Genomic DNA, 24,511 nt, shown 5'->3' with positions numbered 1-24,511 from the left:
CCGCAGGGTGCGGTGAGGCAGCCGTGCAGAAACACTGGGGCCAAAACCAGGTCTGCCCGAAGCCGGCTTCCCTCCTCCCCCAGAAGATCACCCACCGAGGCGCAGGAGTGGGGCGAGAGATGATCCTATAAACCAGCCTGGTATATGACTCAGATAACCATCTTTTATTTGTTTTTTGTTCTCGTTGTTTTTGTTTTGTTTTGTTTTTTTCTTTAAAAGTGGTATGTTAACATCAGGTCTTTTTCTACATTTTCAGAGCTCTGTACAGGTCTTAAAAGGAAATAAGCAATGCTTAATGTACAAAGTAAAAACAGAAAACTAGAAAAATCTGAATAAAATGGAGCAAGTTGCTGTCAGGGATACAGTACAAATTAGTAATTAGACGTCATCTGAAGTGCAATACCACTGCAGTAAGGATGAGTTAAGGAATGAAATAAAAATACTCTATTTTAAACAAACAGTATATATATATATATTTATATGTATATATTTTACAGATAGTAGACCCAGTGATATCTGTAGAATTGTAAAAACATATTTACAAATAACTTTTTTTTTTAACATTACATATACATCAGCACCATAGTAAGAAAGAAAAAAAACAACCCCAAATCTATTAAAATCTACCTCTCTAGTACTTGGTCCCAGTACGGAGTATTTGGAGGAAGCTTTACAAAGACAAGAGACTCGGTCTTCATCACCATTTATTCACCAAAGCCTTGTATCTCCCTGACGCACACGGATTTGCACTCGGCCATGGCGCGGTGGTTGTGTGTTTCTAAACCCTCATTTCCCAGCTCTGCGCTGGCAGGCGACCCCCGGTCACTTGCACCCGAGAGAGGGATGCTGTGCCGTCCCCAGCGCCGTCCCCCGCGCCGTCCCCCGCGCAGCGGGCTCGCTGCCTCCTCGTCCCGGCGCACCTCTGTCGTACGGGGCAGGACAGGTACGTGCCACACCAGCTCCGCGCTCCCTCACCCGCACGCTCACGCAGACACACGCATATGCACGATGCCCTCGTCCCTTCAGGGTACCATTTCTCTCATTGTTTGCTAGTCCGTTCAGGCTAGTCCGACCAAGAGCCGCTTACCCGCAAGAGGGACTGAAAACTTTGGCTGGTGCTCTCTTTCACTGAATTAGGGCCCAACCCAGCTCCTGCTGAAGCAGCGGACAGGCAAATCCCTGCCGTCTTCAGCAGGAACTGGAATAGGTCCTTGCACTGTGTTTTAAAAAGGGGCTAGCTAAAGAGATGTAACTAAAGCTTTTTTAAAAAATTTAGCAGTCAGGGCAAGCTGGGTTGATAGCTCACCGTGACCAGCTAGTCCATGTTAAAAATGCAGCTTGTCCTGCCTACATTATAGCATTTAAAACAGCTGCTTCCCCTTGTCTAGGTAAGCCCTGCAAGGGAACCGTAATGGGGCACTGAGATGGTTCCAGGCCCATTTTGCTCCCACTCCTTAATGTGATGCATATCTGTGCTCCATAAGGAAAGGCAGGACTCAAAAACACAAGGTGCCAAGCCCCTCAGCTCCCGTGGATTTCAGCGGCTGAGCACCTCGCATCGCTGGGCCCAAGGAGAGCAGTGCACAAGGAGGTAATGGGTAGCTAGGCAGTTGGTACTTGTAGGTGTACACTAGAGACGCTTTCGCTACAGAGCACATCTTACGGCTCACAGAGGCCAGCATTAGGCCAGAGGTTCCCAAACTTTTTGGACTATGGATCACGTTAACATCTTTTACGCACCACTCTATACCCTGATAAGCAGCTCTCAGCTGAAAACACTGAAAAGGTGATAGGTTTCAGAGGACAGCTTACCTCAGCCTCAGACTGTAGCTTGGGAACCGCTGCTTTAGACATTCAGAATGGCTGGCACCTCAATATTGTGCAAGACATATCACAACTGCATTACAGTGCGGCTCAGGACTGGTCCACAAAGCAGAGATAGTGATACGTTGCTATGACCTAAAAGCTTATTTGGGCAGACACCATGTTTGTAATAACTACATCAATTATTTTACCCATTCATGAATGATCTTTACAGTAGTGCTTCACTGGTTCCTGTTCTTCAAATACTGCAGTGAATTTTATTCCAGCAAACCAGAGAGATTAGACCAAACATCTGTTTAGAACTGAAGATCAGATTGCATATACCGTCACATCGAGAGCCCAGACACTCCAGGGTAATACTATCTGCCAACCTCGCGCTTCTCAAGAGGAGAGAAGCAGCTCGTTCTGCGTGCCAATTTTCTCCCTGTCCATTTTCTCATGCCGGTTTTCTCCTCCCCTGCCTACCCCTTGGTGGCAGTTGTTGCTCACCTGAAAAAAAGTGCAGCCAGCTCACCTTGCTTTACACTGAAGGCTAGAAGGGGAAGGAAGCAAACTGAAAACATGCTGGGGAGGAAGGAGAGAGAAGGACCCGCTTAGGACCTATGCTGATGTCTCTTGGTACCTCTTAGCCCTTCAACACCATTCGTAGCTGCTGTTCTGCACCCCCAGGCAGCAGATAGACGCCAAAGTGCTCTGACAGGGAAGCACTACTGCAAGTCCCAAGGGGACGAAATAGCTCTTTAAGTTAACCCACCCACCTAAGCCGTCTCCAGCAGCAGTCCCATAATCAAACTGTCCTCGCCGCACTGCCAAATTTATGGTCTCCTACACTTTTATTGGATTTTTATCACCCTGCAGTGAAAATGGTGACCTCCCTGTGACTGTTTATGTTTGTCATGTGTGTGCTGCACATTCCCTTCTGACAGCCCAGAGCCGGCCCTGCGGGCCTGGCCGTGGCTCACTGAGACCTGCTTACCCTCGGTTTTAAGCCTGTTTCCGACCAGGGCCTGTGCAATCGCCCGCGGACATCTTTAGGCTTTGCTCCCGGCTGTTTTCATCTGCTCCCCCGAAAGTTGCAGAGTTTACAGTTACACGAGGTGGGAGATATCGGGACCACCCCATACCACTGTGCAACGAAGCCTCGTTTCAGTGGGGAAAGATCAAATTTTCCCAACCAGAGGCATCACCTGGCTTTTCCAGTTTCCCCATCCTGCCACACACACACACACACACAAAGTGTGTGCTGCCACGCAACGGAGATTGCTTGGCGGAAGTCTTGGGATGCCGATGTTTTCATCGTCCCCTGAATCTTCCAAAGTTGGCTACAGATCAGCTCAGTTTGCACAATTAAAAACAAAAGAAAACAAAATAACCCCAAACCAAACCAATTCAAACAAAAAACCAACAATCCAAGGATGGGGAGAACATCCAACTCTCTCTTTTCTTTTTTCAAACATAACAACCAAAGCTCCAGACTATACAAGCCCATTCACTGGGGGTTTCCAAACAACTCATCAAGTTCTTGTATCCACTCATCCCCTGGTCCGCTCTTAATGATGGAGTCCACAAGGTCTGCGCCCTCTGCTAAACTGGAGAATGACCCCGCTGCTCCTTCATTACTGTAGTTGTAAGATATGTCCTGAGTGGGATTCCTCTCGTAGGCCTGGCCTTGGCTGCTCTGAGCAAAGTTACCACCTGGCATTTGCTGCGTCGGAGGCTGACTAAACCCAGACATCGTGGGGACCCCTTGGCTTATTGCAGGCATCACCATCGGCCTGGCCTGGCTGGCTCCTTGTTGCCCAGGTAGTGGTTGCAGCAACTGTCTCCCCATTGCTGGGTTCAGGGCTCTTACTGTTCCACTCGTGTCCACAACTGTCTGATTAAGCCCCTGTGGGAAATGTTGCTTGGACAGCCGTGGCTGCCCAGACTGCATTGGGTACGTTGTGCCGTTATTGAAGGGTCCCATTTCACTGCTAGTCCTTCCAGGTATACCTTGTAAGCCTCGCTGCTGCCAGTTTTGTGTTCCTTGAGGGACGGTCCCCATCAGGTTTTGAAGTCGTGGTGCTTGTGGCCTGGGTAAGACCTGGCCCACAGGTCCTTTCATCTGCTGCTGATGCTGGGAAAGAGCAGAGTTTACCAGCATGTTCTGACCAAAATTGCCAACCATTCCCACCGCTTGTCCAGAGGCAGGCTGCCTCGTTCCCTGGCCTGCGTTATGTGCCATGTTCAGGCCACTTTGGTTTGGGTGCTGCAACATTTGGCTCATCCCTGTGCTCATACTGTACATTCCCGGCTGGCTGGAAGAGGCGTTGCTGTAAGGAGCCATGCCCATGTCTGACTGGCCTGCGGTCGTGGGCAGTGTGCTCGGGTTCTGGGAGGGACCCATTGCCATCATGCTCGCATTCTGGGCCATCATTCGGGATGTCCTCATGCTCTGGAGTGCTGCTTGGTTTCTCACAGCTGCTAGATCCTGGGGAGAACCTACACCAAAAAGGGAGGAAGGTAAGAAAAAACCACAACCCTGTAAACCTTAACGTGTCTTTGCATAGGAGAGAATCTGTAGAGCTTTCTGCATCACAGTAGGATTTCAGATTGCTGTGCTTTCTGAGTGAATAAATTATTGTTTCATGTGAAGGTCAGCAGAGAGCTAGAAGGTTATCCATCCTTGGGAGATGTGCTTGCTGCCTAATGTCAGTTGCATTTCAGAGATTATGTGTTCCCCACCTCACTCTGGCTGCAGCCTCTGTCCTGACCTGCCAAGTCCCCTCTCCTTGAAGGTGAAAGTCAATGCAGCTCAAGTGCTACCCTAAACAGGAATTGCTGATCGTATTATGTATTCAATTTGTGAAGCGGGACACTGTTCAGCAGAGAATACCATCAATGCAGACGAGCAGCCTAATTTCCCTTAAGGCCTAAAGTGAGGCTGGCAAGGTTAAAAGGCCAATGATTTACTCACTAAGTAATTCTCAATTATGACAATTTGGGGATGCGTACCCAAAGGGATTCATGGCGTCAGATTCTTGAAGAATCAAGGCAACACGACTGCATGCGTGATGCATGATTACAACCATGGTTGCCTCCCTGATAATAACCTACTCAGGTACCTAAGCTAGACAGCCACAAGAGCTGCAGGGCTAAAACAGGCCTGCCTTCCTCTTACTTTGCTAGGACCAGAGATTAAATTTTTAAGAAGTGACCTGAGAGTCAAAGTCCCCTTTCAAAAGTAAACACGAGTCTTTCTTTTTGTGTGTATTTTTTTCCTAGGACCAGTGACAATGTGCGCCTTCCTCCAAGAAAAAAATTAGTCCCTAAGACTTTGAAGTTGTATACGCACTGTGATTCAGTAGCGCTTATCTTCTTCAGATACGCCTAATTCAGCTTCTAGCAAGCAAATGAGAAAGCTTCCACTGGTCGTCTTCAGTGGCAGCAAAGCAGCTGAACTTCAGTTTACTATTTGAAGCTCTCTTTTAAATATCTCTATTGTCTTTCAAAACTAAGCCTTGAAAATGGAAATGTCAGGCTCAGAAGGCCAATCAATTTTTTAATAGCTCAGGAGGCATAAATGAATGGATTTTCTATATCATTGTTACTGATTAAGTCTATGGGAAGAAGAAAAATTGTTTTTTGTGGACATTTAAAGCAGGGAGAGTGTATTAGTGAATCGATATTATAAGCACATTTTACTCCACCTTAGGCCAGTAATGGGAAACCAGAAAATCCTAACCTTGTTAAATTCCACACCGTGGCAGATAACTGAACCATGCTTGTGTCTTCCTTTCAGGGGTGGGGGGAGCTATCGATTTCTGGGAAGCCAATATGCTTCTGTATTTACTATCTTTATTTAAAAACAATTACCGGAGCTCTGATTATGCCATGGGTTCATCGTGGTTTTGAGTCACTACCATACCGAACTAAAGACAATAGTCCGCAGGTGAAGCTCCAAGAGTATGAGGCACACGATTACTCCTGGCTCAAACACTATTAAATGCAAGATGTAAATATAAAATGGTTGCTTTAAGCGTCATGAACTGTACAACAAAATCTGAATGTTCCTCAATCAGCCCCTATCTGTTGTCCCTCAGTAGCAGACAACATATCTAAATATCCATGGAGGACAGAGAATACTGGGCCCTGATATTTATGTTGGCTTGGTTTCCACGAGAAATGGGTATGAATAAAGGAAGTGTCATTTCTACAGTTTTGCACATAATGCAGAGGATGGCTACATCTCCTTTTTGCTGCAGCAGGATAACCTTCTGGAGGATGCTTTTAGCTCCAACATATAGATAAATGAAACATTTCGTAGCATGAAGAGAGACCATCTGGATCTCACTTGAACAGGGCAAACACAGCAGCAGCTTTTACTTTATCCATGCTATCAAACCGTTTTCTTAATGATTGGCACTGAGGTCCCCTTGATTTTTCTTAATTTAGATCACCTCCTCCTCCCATGATTAGAAGCAGTCTCTTTTTACAATGACTCCAGCAAGTGCTTAAGATACAGATGATGTTAAGAACTTACTTAATGCATCTTTAGCTATTTTTTAATTGAAAATGGCAGTTGAAAACCTCCAAAGGAGTCACTCCCAGCAAGTGGTTCACATACTACTTCTGTTAACTACTGTGCTTGGCATAAGAGACAGGAGATCAGACAAGGAGTAGTTAAAAGAGAGATGCAACAGATTTTAAGATTTTGGGCCACCTTCTGGTCTCATTTACATATAACCTACTGCACTGGATTACATTCTTGTGACTAAATAGGAAAAATGGTGAAATATTTATATTTAAATTAGCTCATTTATGAAAATTAATTCCTTGCTCTGTCAGATTAGCCTAAACTCTCTTCTCCATTTCTTTTAAATAATACATATGAAGGCAAGGTTTCAAAGAAGCATTAACGCAGAAAGATTTTACACGTGCATCTCAACGTATGGCAGTGCACTCACATACATTTTGATTTTGCAAATGAATTACTGGGGGGAAAAAAGTAATTTCATACAGAATTTATGCTGCCAAAGATAAAAATGAGAAGGCGATTAGAAGGAGCCACCCTGATATATACCAGCAGAAGAACTGGCTGCCTGTTCAATTCCTGGGAACGAGAACTGCAATATGCTTGGCTCCCTTGTTTTCTGTTGCAGTTCCATGACACTATCATGAATATACTGCGCAAGTGCACGTTCATTTTATGTCTATTTAGAATCCATGGTTAGTGAAGATATTCAGCTGATGCTTTGCACCTCAAAAGCTCAGAATTAACTTCTCTTCCTAAGCCAAAATGATTGTACTTATGTTCTTCAGTTATCTGCGAGCACATTGAAATAATACTTGCTTTTTTTGAGATAATTAAAAAATCTCCATTTACATCTCAGATATTTCACTGTGTTTCCCACACCTGACATTTATCAGTCACTTCTCCAGATAACGATAACCTCTCTGAAATTCTCTGCTCATCAAATGATCAAATGGGGAATGAATAGGGGTAAAACCAAGATACAGTGAGAGACACTAGCTGAAAAAAAGAAAAAGCATAATGAGAGTGGAGGCAAACAAGATAAATCCATAGAATCCAGATGTCAAAGAGGCAAAACAAATGTCAAATAAAAAATGCAGCTTTCGCTGAGGGGAGCAGAAAGGAAATTAGAAACTTAACTAAATACACAAACCTGGGCATTCCCCTTTGGTCAAATATGTGGTATATGCAAGTGTGCTTACAGCCTGTCTTCCTCTTCTGGCACACCGCTTAAACTCTGGTCTTCACAAAACACATGAACTTTCATGTGCCCGCTACAGGAGCATACATTGACTCCAATATAGGAAAAATAATTTGACTTTTACCTTGGAACTGATTGACCTGTTGCACTGGATACGGGCTCCGCTGTTGCTGCAGATGCTGCCGAGGCAAATGTGACTGCTGCTGCAACTGCTGAAAATGAATGAGGGAAAGAAAGCAGAAGAGAAAAAGATGATTAATTAATTAGTGAGCTGAGAAAGGGGCTGGTGGCAAAAGTACTGCAGCAGAACTGCAGCGTTTCTTATCTAGCAAGCTGTTCTGGAGAGACAAGCAGAGTCATTTGAAGAGTCCTCCTGAGAGCACTTGGGCTACTCAGCACACGGACTCCTTTTGGTTCAAAAAGGAATAAGCACTGAGGCTAACGTAATTTCTCCCTACTTACAACCACTGCATCTCGACCTCTACAGTGCAAACTTAACTGTCTTGAGGCTGAAAGGAGAGGGAGGGATATGAAATAACTTTGCTTACCTACGTCTAAGGGCAATTGTAGCCACGCACCCTCTCCTTCCCCCAGCCCTGCCAAGGTCTAGAGTTTTGTGTTCCTGGTATGAGACTTTCCTCCACTTCTGCACTCAAACCACTCAGCTGCAAGGAGTACTGCATCCTGACCTGAGCACCGTGGCCTAGGACCATTCCTGAGCCAAAACAGAAAGGGCTACTAAGGCACATTTCCTCTTGTGCTTCAGTGAATGATATCTGGGGAGCAGACGATTGCAAAATGCCTCCCTCCCTTGACCCAGCCCACACTGCTTCTCTGTGGTTATTTTCTACGAACACTCATACATCTAAAACAGAATCAAGGGCTGATTATAAAAACAGAGAGTGTTTATCAGAGCTTTCAAAGCCTAGGGTATACTCGACTAAGCACTTACTAAAAGGACATGTCTTGGTGCTTCATCTGCAACTGTACAAACACTGCATCCAAAAACAAGGAGGTGTAACAAAGGTAAGAGAATGGCAAAGATGGGAAAGAAGCAAGTACTAATCCCTGTGTTCATAAATATGTGTTACAAACTATCAAAAAGATAAAGGGAACCTTGTTAGGCACAAAACACCCAAAAGCTAGGAGCCTGAGGACTGTGACTTCGTCACTTTTCATCTAAGCCAGCGCACTTGACAGCCTCAGCCTTGTGGTTTTTCAACACTTTTAGGCTTGCCTTCAGCAGCCAAGTCAGTGACTGGCTCTTGGGCTTATGCACTTGAATTGGCCTTATCTGTGATGGGGGAACATTACTGCGTCCTCACTCTTCTGCGCTTGTTCACCCCTGAACCAATTCATGCATCTTTATCCTGAATATTTCTAGGAGCATCCTTCCTGTTTATTGGGGGTGAATTTTTCTGTTTCTCAGGAGGACCATGACAAGAGGGGAAGGCTATCCGTATTTCTGTGGTTATACAACATGCACAAGTTCTAATGTAAATTAAAGCAGACCGCAAGTCTTAAACTGTATTTCCCCAGCAAGAGAGGTGAAGCCAAGCTTAAAGCAACTACTGACCTATCAGACTATTATCTAGGTAACATTAGGGGACTGCAAGTTTAAACTTGGGTATGAGCTTATAGGAACTGAACAGTGTGACTTTTCACTGACTTTCTCCTGAGTTGCTTTTAAACTACAGCTGAGTTAAACATGCATAAGACATCACCGTTCAGACCAGGTACTTCAACATCCGTATTGGAAAGCCCGAGAGCTCCAGCAGCCAGGTGACGGGCTCCAATGCAGTTCCACACTGCCACTGCGAGAGGTGGTTTTACTGTTCTCCCACTTCAGCCTCTGGTTCCCCCCTTGATGCTGCCTCTCCCTTGTGCTGACATAATTGCTCGTACTGGTATATGATAAACTAGATTAAGGAACTGATCTGGGTAAATACTAACTTTTTTTCTTTGCTAGGTTACTGTTAACCCATGTCAGTTCTTTGTCCCGGATCACTGCACAGCTGTGCATAGCTTTTGCCAGTGCAAGACCAGTCAGACGTAGGGAAGAGCACCAGCAACTGTAACTGTAGCAGACTCTGCTTCTACCAGTGTAAATGCACCGTGACATACTAGGTTAAGAGCTTACTTTTCCAGTGTCTCAAATCCCATGTGACTTGCAAGCCCACCGCTGGGAACGTGGGTAATATTTGCCAAGCTACTAGTAAGACTGAGGCAGATGCCTCTTCTTCGATAACCACTGCTGAAGTACCACAATAGAAGCCACAGAGAGAGAATTACGAAATATAAAAGGAAGGGCTGGTGTTGCACTGTCTCTAGTGCTCATGCTCTCATACCAGCGTGCACTGCAGTGCCTGAAACAAACGGATACTGTACCTGCTCCGCCAGGATCTGCTGCTGCTGCTGCTGCCTTTGCTCTCTTAGAAACTGTTGTTTCTGCTGCTCTATCACATGGAGCTGTGCTCTCTGCTCAATCAGCATCTGCTTCATGATGGCTGCCTGAGGTTGGTTTCCTAGGAAGGGACCCCCAGTGCTCGTGCCTGTGACCACGCTGCTGGAGCCCGGTGGGACAGAAGGCTGCATAGGCCCTGTGGTCCGAGACAATCCCACTTGATGCTGCTCCTGTGCAAAGAGAGAGAGAAGGCCTTGTTACTCAGGGTGCTCCATGGGCAAGGGAAATTACGGCTCATTAACAAGAAGCATCGAGTCTGTGGGTGAAGACTGGAGCTTGAAGAGAGTAAGAGTCCTTGGAAAGATGCTTCTGGCTGGTGCCCAAGCCATGGGCTGTTCCCCACAGGGAGCAGGTGGCAGGTTCCTCTTCACTACTGGAGTTCAAAGCCTCCCTCAGGTAAAGCAAGAGCACTTTACAATTCATTAATAATGAAATAATAAAGTTGTATACTAGATTTATTTTCATTCAGGATATGTAACTTCAGAATAATGTTTTTCCAAACTTCTCCTCTCTCATCACAGAGATAAGAAATTTTTTTTCTCTCTGTTTCCCTTTCTCCATCGCAGCGGTTTTGCACAGTCCTCTGGATTGAGGAGCCAAGGTTTTAGGTGCACACGATGAGTAGTGGGAGCTGGCAGCATTAATTCCCCCTATATTGCATCAGAATCTCAGGATTTAACCACATAATGTGTTTATTTAAGATTTCCATCCCGCAGCAATGGACCGCAAGTGCGTAGCTGAAAGGATGCAGAGCACATGGTGCCACAGACACCTTCTCCTAAACCCGCCCTGCTCTCTCTTTATGTTTCTAATCCAATTTGCTGCCTTTTAGTGCTGGGAAAGTGAAGCGACAGAAGGCCAGGGGGTAAATCTCAAAACCTCCCCTCCCGGCCGGCCCTCCACCAGGCGCCAGCCGGGGGCTGCGAGGGGACCGGGGCGCCCTCCCGCCCCGCCCCGCGCCGAGCAGCTCGCCGCTCTCCCGGCGGGGGCCCGGGGCTTCTTCACCCAAGCCCCGAGTCCGCCCTGGCCCCCCGCTGCTGCCGCCGTGCCCGCCGCCGCCGCCGGCAGGTGTCGCTGTCCGCCCGCGGCCCGGCCCGGCCCGGCCCGCCCGGCGGGGGACCGGCACGGCGCGGCGCGGCGCGGGCACCGGCCGGCGGAGCGGGACCGGCCGCTCCCCGGTGCGGGTGAGGGGGGCCTGGGAGCGGCGGGACCCCCCTCACCCCCGCGGGCAGCAACGGAGCGGGCGTGGGACGGCGGGAAGCGTTCACGGGGCTCTGCTGCGGTACCCAGAGCTTGCGCCCTAAAAGCGGCCCCCCAGCTGCCCCGAGGCGGGCGGGTCCCTCTGACCCTGCCGGCGCGTTGGCTGCGCTCGGACACAGGCTCTCCCGCTGCCAGGGGACAACGGGGCTTACGACAACCCGGTGCCTCCCTTCAGCACTACGGAGGGAGCCTTGCTCAAAACAGACGGCCAGCTAGGGCCCTATGTAAAAAAATAACGACTTGGGGGGCTGATTACAAAGCGGCAGGTGCAGCGCTCGGTCCCCAGTCCTTATTCCGGGTACTCCCTGGTGTCAAAGAGCTTAAGGATTTTCTTTTCTCTCCCATCTACCTGCCACGATAGTAGCCGAGCGCCTCGCAGTCGCGTTGCCCCTGCGACAGAGCAGCCCTGCTCCGTGTCCCGGAGGAGGAACCGCGGCAGGGACTTGCCCTGGGTCACCCTCGCAGCCTGTGCTCAGCCAGCGTGGGAGACTCGAGGCAGCAGAGCCGGCACCCCTCGCCGTGGGGCTGGCTCCACGCACTCTGCCCCGCCTGGGCACTGCTCACGCCCGCCGGCGGACAGCCTGCCCTCGCCGTCCCGCTCCAGCACCCCATCAGCACCCAGCTCTCTGCGCCGTGTGCTGGGGACTGCTTGGTGAGAGAGAGACGAGCAATGCTGTGGTTAGCTCAGGCTGGCTTCCCCTAAGACAAAAAACTGTGCAAGCGTCCCTCCGGAAGGCAGGACCACCTTTTATCAAGCGCTGGGAAAGCCACTGGCACATACCGGCTTGTGGCGATACCTGTGCTCTTCACCACTGCTGGGCTAAGCCAGAGTGCTGCCTGCTTGGCAGGACTGGCCTTAACCCTTGCTCATTAGAACCTCTTTAATTGCTTTATAGAGATGGGTACTTGTTCAAAAACACTAACTTGATGGAAAGGACCTATATCACTTTAGGATCCTTTGTGCAAAGCCTGCCAGGATGAGGTTTAGATTCACCTGCTTCATTGACAGTTTGAGTTATCTCAATGACTGTGTGATTGGGAATGTACAGAAAAGTCATCTTACGACACCCACCCCAACCCTATCAATGAAAGGGTTAAAATCAATGCTTGAGTGGAGCTTGGGAAATTAGTATCAGCCTTTCTGCATGAAGGTCAGGTTTTCAAGGACCCTTCTGAGGAAATAACAAGAAAATACAATTTGTCCACACCTCTATTTTGCACAGATATTCCCTGAAGGGCTCTCTGCTGAAAGGCAGCTCTCTGATATTTAGGTTCTTTCTCTTTTTAACATCTGCCCTGGTTTGAAAGTTCCCTCCCTGCTCCTCTTTCCACTTCTCCCCCAGTCCCGTCTCATGCTGCACTTTACAACCTGGTCAAGCGTTGTCCCTTGCAGCACGGTAAGGGCGAGGGCTGTGGCAGCTGCTGGGGCTTCCCCGAGCCAGGGTCAGGGAAACGCACCCACTAACGATCCCTCAGCTGCTCTCGCACCGAGCCCTTTCACACACCCCGGTCCGTGAGCTCCCGCTTTCTTTGCTTGGGGGGGACACAGACATCAGCTGTCTCCAGCAGAGCTGATGGTAAAGGCTTTTTCCTACCACCCCCTGGCCCTCCCCCTGCTTCTGATGAAGTCATCAAGCTACAGATTGCATAACTGATGCACAGGGCTATCTTGTGTTATACTGGGAGATGGGCCAACTGCTTCCATTTATAGACAAAAGCAATGCCACACTGCCAAATAATGGAGCCTTTGCTGCAGCCACTACAAGGAAAAAGAAAAGGGGGGGGAAAAACCCGGGAGCCAAAGGGCACGCTGTGAAGTGACATCACTCGGAGCTTCCTCCGCCGAGCCTCAGCGCACAGCTGCCTTTGGGGCTGCAGCCCAAGTCCTCACTGAATCGCCTTCAAAACAGTCTTATTACAGAACTACTGTCCTGGCTCATACGCACACACGGGTACGGCTGAGGGACACGTTCACCCCACAGTAATGCCGCAGAAGGCACTCTATTCTGTATCGTATTACATTATAAGTTAATTCCAGAGTTTAAAAAGGAAGAAAGCTTTAATAGGAGGCCTGCCAGCTGACATGAGCCCGTGCACTGTGCAGCAGCTGGAGGAAATATGAAGATTAGCATAAAGGTGTTACTTCCAGTGTTGTGTGTTTAGTCATTTCGAGGTACGAGAGTTTACCTACTCATAGTGAAAACTTCCTGTTTCCAGTTTTAATAACAGGTTTAACGCCAGGCCTTCTTCATCAAGCCAGAACACCACCCTCCCGCCTGGAATATTTCTTCTCCTTTCCATTTTTTTTGGCCAAAGCTCTTCCCAACCAATGATGAAAGGCCCCGCTGACATCACCGGGAGCAGCCCTGGGTTGTGTGTCCCAAAAACAGGAGCGCAGCCCAGGCAAAAGGTCTCCGCAGGCAGGAAAATGCTCCCTAGCACCTGGGATCAGAGCTCTTGACCAAGAGCACCTCTGCAGCCCAGCACTGCTGCTGTTAACCTCCAAGGAGGGGTTGTACGGCCCTGCCCAGTCCTGGCAAGCAGCACGGGGCCACGTGGGCCTCTGGGTGGCTTCAGCTACCCCGCCATGGGTATGCACGCCCACCCTCCTTCCACTGTTCCCTCTGGAGGTCCGGCATGGAGATGAAACCTGGAAGTGGGGTGGGGCATACATGCCGTGGCTGGGAACTGGTGATGAAAGAAGCAACACCGGGCTCTACGCGGCTGCCTCTTATAAACCATGCCTGCTCCAGGCCCAGATGCAGTCTCACCCCAGGAGCAGAGCACCGAGTCAAGCAGCTCAGGCTAAGTGCAGCACTTAGTTACAGAGCTTCAAAACCAAACTAATCCAAGCTTCACTGACAATGCTCTCTGCTCCTGCGCTGCCTGCCAGCTCCCTCATCCTCCTACTGCACCCTGAGCCTTCCTGCCCCTCGACTTCCTGCTCCTCCTCCTCATCTCTTGCCTTCCCTTTCTCTTTCCTACACCCTCTGCCCTGCCTCTGCATTTTCCTTTCTCCACCAACCGGCACTGCTGCCTCTTCACTCTCCAGACACCCTCATCAGCACCCCGGCTAACCAGCTCCTAGCTGCACATCACCTCCACAGCTGACAGCGCTGGCACCCAGCATCCCATGCCCACAGCCTGACTCATCGTGTGACTCAGGCTGCCACTGCTCCACGGGGATCCTCCGGGGATCCGCAGCAGCAAGGGGACAATGCAGCTCCTTCCCCCAGGGCCCTGTGCTTGTGTGCGTGTGGGCACATGCATATAGGGATGCCCTATATGGGTGTAGGCACGTAGTCCTTGAAAAGAGTGACAAGATGTCCTGGACTGGGAAACACATGCTGTATTCTCAGCCTGTCTCTCATCAGCCTGTTACATCTGGGAAGATGGTACAGTGTGACTTCTGATTGACACTCTGGCTATTTTCAACAACACCCAAAGCCACTGTGTGCTACTCGCAGGCTGCAACCAGCTCTCTCCTGATAACGGCGGCTCGTGCAGAGTTACATGTGCTCCAGCCAGGAAAACAGGGAAGCTGCAGCTCCGCCGTGAGGTCCTCACCGAGGGGCAGGCGAAGCTGCGAGGCCGGTTACGCAAGGGCGGACGGCGCCAAGGCCTCTTTCCCTGACTCGGCCGTGCCGCAGAGCGAGTTCAAACGCACGCGCTGGCCCTGGCTAAACCTCCCAGGGTCCCTGCCGGGACCCCTCCTGTCTGCATCCTCAGCCACCCGCTTTTAAAGCAGCTCAGGGACAAAACCCAGTGCTCAGCCCCCTGGGAGCAAAGCCAGGTATTGAAAGAGCCAAGTTGCCGTTCGTGGAGCCAAAAAAGAGCCACAATTTCCAAATGGTCAGCATAACACGTCTGGACAGGTTTTTACAGTTGCAGAGCACCCAGTAAGATGAACTTTTGCAGGGATCTGGCTGCTTAGTTAATGCCTACATGGGAGTTGCCCTCTGTTGATAATCTGATCCTTAGTTAAGCGATAGGAGCATAAATCCTGTGTCCTCCCGGTGTATTTCCAGGTATCTACTGGAATGAGGGGATCCTCCGCAGGAGTTCAGGGGTGATGTGTATGCATATATGTACAGTTATGCGCCTTAAACATAAGTGACTGCAAAAAGAGAACAAAGGGGAGCAGAAAAGGTATTTTCCTCTTTGTCTCTAATCTTATATGCCTCTTCCTTATCATGCAGTGATTTATTCCTTCCGTATGTCATTCAATCTCCCAACTACAGCTAAAAGCAATCACACAATTTTCTTTCAGAACAAGCAGAACGACCACCAGCTGATGCCCTGAGACCAGGGCAGCTGGGTGCGGGTAAGTGCAGGCAGGGACCGGCCAAGCCTACCCATCGGCCCTCCCTGCACAGCCTGATGATCAGAGCCCTTGGACGTGATGAGCTGGCTCTGCTCCTGCTGAAGGCCAGGGGAGCAGAGCGGGACTCCAGGGAAAAGGGGGCTGTTCCAGGCAACTGCTGGCAGGAATCGATGGAGGATGGGTATTCCACATCTGGGAACAAAGCGCTTTCCAAAAAGCTGAGGGAAGCAGAGACTTGAAGGCAGAGTCTTAATGGGCAAAACGGACAATCAGGCATGAGCTCGCTGTGCCGTTCTGTGGTATGTGAACTAATGCAATCCTTGAATATACAAAGAGCGGAAGAGCAAACAGAAGCCAGGAGGTGGCTTATCCTGCATACTACATTAGAAGAACGATACTAGAAAAGTGTATACAATCAGATGTCTACATTTTAGAGTCAGAGCAGAAAAAGACGACACAAAAAACTATTTGAGGCAGCAAGTGTCTGCCAGGGAGTGACTTAAGGAGCTCAATCCATTTAGCTTACCACAAAGAAAACTGAGAGATGCTTTGACCATAGCGTATAAAAATACCTTCACGAGGGAAGAAATCCTTTAAAGAGTTCTTTTATCCAGTGAAGAAGGCAAAACCAGATACAAGGGCTGGAAGCTGAAGACAGATTCAAATCAGAAAGAAGAATCGAATTTTTACACTATGATTTCATTACCCATCAGAAATGGCAGATCTCCACATTTTGATGTCTTCAAGGATGGCAGCCTTTCTGGATAAACACAACTTAGTGGTGTGATTGAATGGCCTGCGATGTGCAAGATAGAACAGCATTGTCTGCCCTTACCTCTGCACAGCTCTGAGCTGCTGCTCCCTGGCACCCGCAGAGGCAGCTAGCCCTCCTGCACCGGGCTGGTGCTAGGCTGGCAGGCACTACTCCTTTATCGTGGGGCTCTTAGCTGCTGCGTGCATGTGTGCGTGTGCGTACGTATGTATATATGTTAAAAAAGGGGGTCTCCAACCTACTACTGGGATCAAAAATATTACTCCATTTCCATATACTATGTCACAGTAAAACATCATTTCTACCCAGTGTTTTCAGAGCAGCCTGAAAGCACGTTCCTGTGTTCCCCCAGAATTATTTCTATTCCTTGTAATGTTGTTACTTATTGTGTCTGGCAGGGATCTTAATCCCTCTCTCTAAATCAGGCTGCCCAAAGCAAAGCCACCTTCACAGAATGGTACCATCTGACAGACTAAGGGAATTTCAAATCCATTCATTTCAGACTTTTTTTTTTTTGCCTTGAAAGAGCCAGCATACAGGAGGAAGGGACGGAATATGCTGCTTTACAACTCCGACTCCGGCAGCAGGCTCTGCAGAGCGGATTGCTTCACCTATTTCCTCTGTCATCCAGTCTCAGGGAGGGGCTACAAACCTCTCCTCTCTCCCCGGGCCCCCGGTTGCCATGGTCTTTCATACAGTATCTGAGCGAACAAGATCCCTCCGACGTTTGACACCAGAGCTCTGCATGCAGCCTATTTGTTTTCCTTTCACCTCCCTTTGCCTGCATCTCTCCTCCCCGTGTTTTCGATACAGTTTATTCTTTCCACAGAACAAACAGGATCTGTCAGGCTATTACTTCTGTGCATTTTTGTTTGTTCATCAGAGGGACTAATTTCTTCATTTCTCATGATGAAGTAGATTAGCAAAGGGTTCTAAAATGAGCAGCTGTTTTTCTAATACCATTTAAGAGCTAAAGACCGTCAGAAGTTCATCTCAAAGACTGCGAGGCAGAAGGGGTCATCGTTTTACGGGGTGGCACCAGAAGCCCTGCCTCCCCGTGCTCCCATTTCGGCTTCAGCACAGTGGTTTGACTCCACAAATCCTGAGCAGTGCTGGTGGCATTCAGAAATGCAGCGCTTCAACAGAATGCTATTGAACTTCAACCAGAGTAACTAAAACAGGCTCATTTCCTCTTTTACGAATAACAACTCTGGCGTTTTCTCCCCTCCCCCAAGAAAGAAACCTTTGCAGGGAAAATCACTCCTGCTTTTCAGTTTTGTTTATCCTCAGTTTCACCAGCTAGTTCCAAGGTACGGAGCGTAACGATATAATGGTTGGGTTTGTGCACTGAGGAAGAACTGTTCATGTATGTAACATAACTAGTTTCCTTGTAATTGCAATTTTTTATTGGTCTTACTATTTTTAGGAGAAAAAAATGGATCAGCCCCCATTAAACCCAAAAGAGCCTCTGTACATACATGTCTTTAAAAAACGGAGAAATAAGTAAACAAATAGAAAAATATTTGTGAAGTGTAAAATTAAGATGAGCTCTTCTTCCTTGCTTTAATGAGTTACAAGTCCTGGCTCAAGCAGAGCCTCTTGCAAGGCTATGGTTATCACCTAGTACCTGCTTGGTCACCTATGGGACATGATCCTCGCGGACACGTCCCCGTGGACATGCCCACGCACGCTGTGTACGGCAGGGGCTCGTGACTGTGCTACGAGCCGGCCCGGAGGAGCCGAGGCCTGAGCAGGCACAGAGCCCTTGCGACTCTGGCAGGTCTGCGAGGCAGCCGGGGCCGCTTCAGATGCTCCCACCCAGCCCCTGCAACGGGAATGAATCCGCCCGCTCTGCAATCTCACCTGCTCTTGAGCCGTTTGCACCAGTGTTCACGCTCCAGTGAAACGGTATTTTACATAATTTGCTTGCAAGAGTGAACTAATGGGGTTAATCAAGCCATTAATTTGACCCGCAGAGGGAATGGCTGTACAGGCAAGTTTCTGTGAGGCAAGCCCGGGTGTGGTTTTACAGCGCATCGGTTACTCAGAGGTTACTCCCACGTACGGCTCCCACCCCGCAGGAGCATGGAGCAGCCCTCCTTTCCCTGAAGAGCAGCCACCTGGCGTTAGTGTCGCGGGGCAAGAGGTCCGAGGGGGCTGCCGACGTGCCACAAACTGGCCAGCCCCTAAATGGCCTCTTGGCACTGTCTGCAGCCGTGCTCCCCAACGCCTGCCCACAGCCACAGCACCGGTTTCTGAGCACCGGTTTCTGAGCCCCGGCCCCCGAGCAGGGCTGGCGGCAGGGAGGGAAGGAGGGTGAGGATTTGAAGAAACACCAAGTGCCCAACCTTATATGTTATGCATATTACGAAGGCTGTAATTACTCCCCTCAAAGACTGCTGTGTGAAGCTGTGCCATCATGGCATTTCACAGCACGCCCTACCACTCTGAAAGCAAGCAGCAACCTTCGGGGAGCAAAAGGCAGGAGGAGAGAGTTGAAAAGCCAGCCCACACAACAGCTTTTCCACACCCTGTCCCCGCTGCCCTCAGGCATCACTGAGGACTTTCAAAGGTACAAATCAGGCCACTCCAGAGGAGCTGCAACTGCCGTCTTGGTGCCAGCTTGGCCCTGTCTTGTCGAATTTCCCGAGGCTTTGGAAGCTGGTCTGGGAGCAAAGCGGAGCGAGAACTGAGCACACGGAGGCGGCTGGACCCCAAAGCCGGTGCCTATTAGAAATTCTCCTGCTAAAGGTTTTAGCTTTAATCAATGCCCCGTTTGAGTCCATCCTGGAGCAGGAGGGAGGAAAGCTAATGTGAAGTGTAAGGATAATCACAGCAAGGGAGCCCCCGGGAAGGGGGAGAGAAGAAAAATGGAAGATGAAAGCAGGCAAATGGTTTAAACAAACAGTCGCACAGGGCCAATGAAAAGGGGGAACAGAGGGAAAATGACACAATAAAAATAAATGCTGTAAGAGAAAGAAAAGCTTCTAGCACACACAGGGAAAAATGTGGGGCCTGGAAAAAGCAAAAGTACGAGGAAAAGATGCTCTAATGGAGTTCTCCAGCAGCAAACACTAACCCATTAGCAGGCAGCCCCTTTCCCTTCTAATGGCCCGAGCCTGTACCACATTATCACCCTGTACCCCATGGAGTTCGCTGGTTGTTGAGGTATTTCACAGAGCCTGGCTCTAGCTCACACCTGGCAGAAGCTGCCTGAAGTCTTCTGCGGACAATTGCAGAGGGGTTTTTTTTTATTCTAGGTGAAATTTTGTTAAATTTCCCCTTGGTTGTTTTGTTTGAGCATAAACAAAAGGTATTTTTCACACTTAAGGGCGTTTTTCAGATCCTTTTCTCTGTGCTGTGATAAATGAAATCCCTTTCATTTTTAGAAATTCAAACTTGGCACTTGTGTTGCTCCTCAGCAAGCAGCATGTAATTTGCCAAGCCTGAAAGAATCCTGGCTGAGAAATAAACACAGTGGGCCATATGCTCTCCTTCCCATATGCAGAAGGCACCTTACCTCAAAAATTGGGAAGAGGCTGCAATTGCCCCATGTCATCGCTTCTGCCAATGCAAAAAAATTCCACAGAAAAATAGAGCAAAGGTCTGGGGCTCTCGACAAAATAGCCCTCTTTCTGCATGCCTCCCGGGACCTCCCCTGCACTGTCACTGACTATGTTGCTGGCTTCTGGCCTGGCAGAAATGCGGCGAGGGGTCAGGGAGTGCGTTTGCCACGTCTCTGGTGCTCACAGTAAAGCTGCATTATCGTTATTGGTATTTGCTGGCACAACTTGCTTTGCAAGTGAACGATCTGCAGAGGACAACACTTCCTTTAATACTGCTCTTTTCTAGCTCATGCACATCGTGCCCTCATGGGAGGAAGATCATACACCAGAAGGACTCGGGTGAAGTGAGGGCTTCTTTCTGCTCCGTGCCCATAAGAAACACAGAGGAAGAGTGTGCCACGTACATGCAGTACCTCAGTTTTCTGGTGGGCTCTGGCAGATGATGGGAGTGACTGATAAAAGCACCAAAGCAGACGCATTGGTGCTCATGAGGAATGGTCATCTGTACAAATTCAGGCATAAATTCCATGGTCTTCCCCTCTCTGACACCAACTTCAAAGAGTTGGAATAACTCCCTCATCTTTGGTTACAGGCACTTGTCTGTGCAGCCTCTCTGCAGGTGGTATTTCAGTCTAAAATTGAGAGCTGAGTGTTTCCAAAAGGTAGCCAGTGAGACCAAGGGAAGTGGTCTTCTGCTGCAGCTGCCCAGGAAAGCATGTTATCTTTGCTGTGGTTTCAAATAACTAGCTGCTGATAAGCTGAGGTGGCTGGGATGGCTCACCAGGTCTATGATTTCACGAGCTAGTTCTTTTAACATCCTTGAATCCAGGCTATCCAGATCACCAAGTGCCAGTACTTGAAACTCTTTTGATTTTTCTTCCACCTTGGACATGGTCTTTGTGTTTCCATTAGCCACCTGGCCTTTGTTTTGACATTCAATCTTACTAGCCCTAGTGAAAACTGAGACAAGGTATTCTGGTTTGGGCTATGCCTAGGTTGTCTTTAACCTTGACATGCTCTTCACTGCACAGTTCCTCCCTTCTCTCTGAGGTCTCTTTTATTTATTTCCTAAGGAAAACTCCACTATTGAATTAATTTCTTTTGCAAGGCCTAACTCAACTCAGCTTTTGGCAGTACTGACTTTATCCCTAGACTTCCAGGTCTCTAAGGCATAGCTTCGTTTGCTGATCAAGCCCTTATTCATGCCTTCTGAGGCTTTCTGGATATCCTTGATACCTCTTCTGAGACAATTACTTACCTCTTAAGCTTTAAACTTCCTTTTTTTTTCTTTTTACTTCCTCCACACCATGAATGCTTTTTTGCCTCCTTCTGTCCTGCCATCTTCCTAATGCACAGTCATGTTCTCCAGCTTTACTAGCCCTCACAGCTGCAATCCCAGCTGCCTTTTTGCAGCCTTTGACTCACTCCTCAAGCCCTGCCTTCTCCTGCCTTCACTGGAGACAGGTCTTTGCACAGGATTGTGTTGATCTCTCCCATGAGAGACTTAACAAAGCAAGACATGATCTCGCTCTCCCCCTGCTTACTTTCCTTCATGTCCTGCCCGGCTCTCCCCTCCTGGCCACAGAGGTGGTGGCCTCATCAGTGGTCCCCAGCCCTTCTGCTTGTCCTGGTGACCTCGCTGCATCCTGTCTTCTCATCTCTCTTACCCCCACATGCCTCCTCCTTCTTTATATCTCACTCTCCTCTCGGCTCCTTCTCCTCGCAGCACAAGCATGCTTTATCTTCATGCTTTTTTAAAAAAAAAAAATCCTAACAACCCTTGACTCCAAGTGACTCTCCAGCTCTCACCCTATCTCTCTTCTCACTGTCATCTCTAAGCTTATCGAGTGTGCTGCCTATGATTTATATGGTTTAGACTGAATTTAGTCTCCATCTCCAACATAGATTCTTTTCCAAACAGGCTTTCACTTCTTGCCTGTCACAGAAACCAATATCACAGAGTCTCTAATATCCTTTGTCTGGCTGCAGCTCTGCACTGTTATGCCAGGCTCACTGCCATAGCCTGTCAGCTCTTTCCGGCGCCGCTGACCACACTCCACTGGAAATCTGGTCCTCCTTTCCCAGTGCTCCTACTTGACTCCAACACCTTCAGTTGCTTGCTCAGTGTTATTCGGACTAGTTTGTCACTACTTGCCCTCCCACCTGCTGCCGTTCTGTGGTTCTGCCTCCCCGTCCCTCGTCTCCTTTCCCTCTCACTCATATCCCTGAGCAAGCTCACTCTCCTTACACATTCAAGGACCTTCTCTACACCAGCAACTCACAGACCTACCTCCCTGTCCCCAGCCAGTTCCCGTCTGTTCCAACTAAATTCATGCCCTGCCTCTGGGATCATCTTGTGGATATCTGTCAGCTCAAGCTCAAAGTAGGCTCTCATCCTACTCCCTAGGTCTCCTCTCCTTTCTGTTTCTTCAGTCCCCATGGACAACACCATCACTTGCCTGTCACTCAGCCCATAACCTGGTTGTCATCTTTGCCTCAGCCCTCCCTGCAGAGTCCCACAGCCAGGCTCTTATCACCTTGCACCCTGATGGTTGCAATCTTACCCTGCTTGCAGACAGCCAGAGTGTTGCTGCCCAGGTCATTTTCTTTGCCTGTCATCTTGACTGTGCCACCTCTCTCTTTGCAACCCTCGCCTGGCTTCCCCTTCTTTTGGATTTCAGCCCCCTCCCTTGCTCTCAAATCCAGCTGCAGCATCCTCACGCATCATCTCTCATTCACTGCTGAGACTTCCCATCACCCCTTCATAGCCCACTCTTTTCCACATGTTACATTTTAGCTAGAACTGCCTTCACGCTTTCCTCGCTGCTGGATTTCATTTTGGGAGGAGAGTCTCAAAATCATACAAACCTGACCCTGAACTCTGCCCCCAGTATAGTTACATTTGTAGAATTTTGTAGAAATTCCTGTCTCCGTGATGTCCATCAGTCTCTTCTCTTTCCTTGTACTGCCCGGTGTGTTTGTCTCCCTGCGTTATCTCTTACCTTACACTTAGGTTGGAAGCATTTGTTGGGAAGGAAATATATTTACATCCTGCATCTGCAGGGAGCCTAGCACAATGGGACTCCTAAACTGTGACTACGACTCAGAGGTGCTACCCACCATAGCGCAAGCAGTTACAAATACAACTTTAATCTGCGTACAGCTAAACATGCTATTGTATATTCTGCAGATGCGAGAACACCAACATTTCAATGTGCCCTTGCTCCACTTCTTCTTTGAAAGGATGCAATATTAGGATGAGATACTGTATGCTGAAAAAGTCAGGAAATGCTAAGTTACAGTTCCCACGGCAATTGTAACTCAGCCTCATACGGTAAGGCACAAAGGTTATCACCGTATACAATAACCGAGGATGCTGAACACATGCAAAGTGACCAAATTACTATCGTGGCAGATCACCAGGTCTTTGAACTTCTGCGCAGGTAAAATCTCAGACATTTGCTGGGCTTTTAGCATTTAATTCTAGAAATGTGAAGTCCAACACCCTATAAATAAAAGTCAAAATTATGTTGTATAGCAAGTAACCGGTCCCAGCAGTAGCTTGTATCCCTCTTTGCAGAAACACAGCTAATGTCAACGAGAAATATTTCCATTACTTTATAAGCTCTGGTAGCTGTCAACCGAGAGAGGGATCTGCCGATCAGAGAAATCTGGGAAGACATCAGTGTGTCAGAACAAGTGAAAAGACTTGACACAGAGGGCACATTTTTGTTGAGCAATTTGCATTAGCATTTCTGGACAAATTCTACATTTCACATGCAATTCACAAACCAACAGCAGCACTGCTAATTGGTGCAGTTGCCACTCAACTGCGGTGCCTTGTTTGAGCTATCACTAACGTGAATGAAGACTACAGACTTTTTTTTGAAAAAATGCAGCAATTATTTTGCAGCCTTTGAGTTGGGTTCCCCCTGCCCCCACTTTCATCCTTATAATTTCATTATCTCAATACCTTAAAAAGGACGTGGAACAGAAAAATGCAAACCTCAGAAAAGTCCTGTTGAAGTTATTAAGAAAAAAACCCCTGTTTGCAAAGAATGACGCCCTTCATTAATATAACCGTTAGCCCTACCATCACCGTGAATTTGACCGTGTCCCAGAGCGCCAATGCAAAGCTACGTGTCGATCTGAAAAAATAACAGTAAGTGGTAGAGTACAGGTGACTCTGAAAATCCCAGCCACCAAACCAAGGCTGTGCTCTGCACATATCTAAAATGCTGATGGGATGACAGAATCTCTCTGTTTCCTCTTAGGTGGTATTAGAAGTTATTTAACGGAAAACAGGGCAGATCTCTCATCCATCATTCTTTATCCTTTGTAAAATCGAGTCTCCTGAGAAAAGGAAAGAGCTTCCATACTGCAGCTTTCTATTACCGCCGCTCAAAATGCTCAGGCAGCTGTGGCTCAGCTGAAGGAAGGTCTGGCTGACTCCTTTTCATAAAGTTGGACAGTTATTTTTAGGCCATATTTCCTTTAGGCCTGTACAGTGCAAAATCCAAAGGAGCTAATGGGATTGGCAGGTGCATAGATTATTGGTGACCTCCTCTAGCCCAGTGTTCGCATTTC

The 24,511-nt window shown here is 48.4% G+C and overlaps 1 protein-coding gene across 5 annotated transcripts in view; it reads right to left on the bottom strand.

Moving 5' to 3' along the window:
* Positions 1-154: 154 nt before the first annotated feature.
* MAML3 (mastermind like transcriptional coactivator 3) overlaps positions 155-24,511 on the bottom strand; it is a 257,442-nt gene continuing 233,085 nt past the window's right edge. For 4 of the 5 annotated variants that reach the window (XM_075501043.1, XM_075501039.1, XM_075501041.1 and 1 more), the window contains 3 exons: positions 9,927-10,172; positions 7,663-7,750; positions 155-4,305 (listed from right to left, as the gene is read on the bottom strand). In XM_075501043.1, the coding sequence (XP_075357158.1) occupies positions 3,314-4,305; positions 7,663-7,750; positions 9,927-10,172 (1,326 nt within the window). In that variant the 3' untranslated portion in view covers positions 155-3,313. The remainder of the gene's footprint in view (positions 4,306-7,662; positions 7,751-9,926; positions 10,173-24,511) is intronic. The other variant, XM_075501040.1, reaches the window with a different exon arrangement.

This window comes from Mycteria americana, chromosome 4, assembly GCF_035582795.1.
Source record: "Mycteria americana isolate JAX WOST 10 ecotype Jacksonville Zoo and Gardens chromosome 4, USCA_MyAme_1.0, whole genome shotgun sequence".
NCBI lineage: Eukaryota > Metazoa > Chordata > Aves > Ciconiiformes > Ciconiidae > Mycteria > Mycteria americana.
This window is presented reverse-complemented; position numbering and strand designations above follow the sequence as displayed.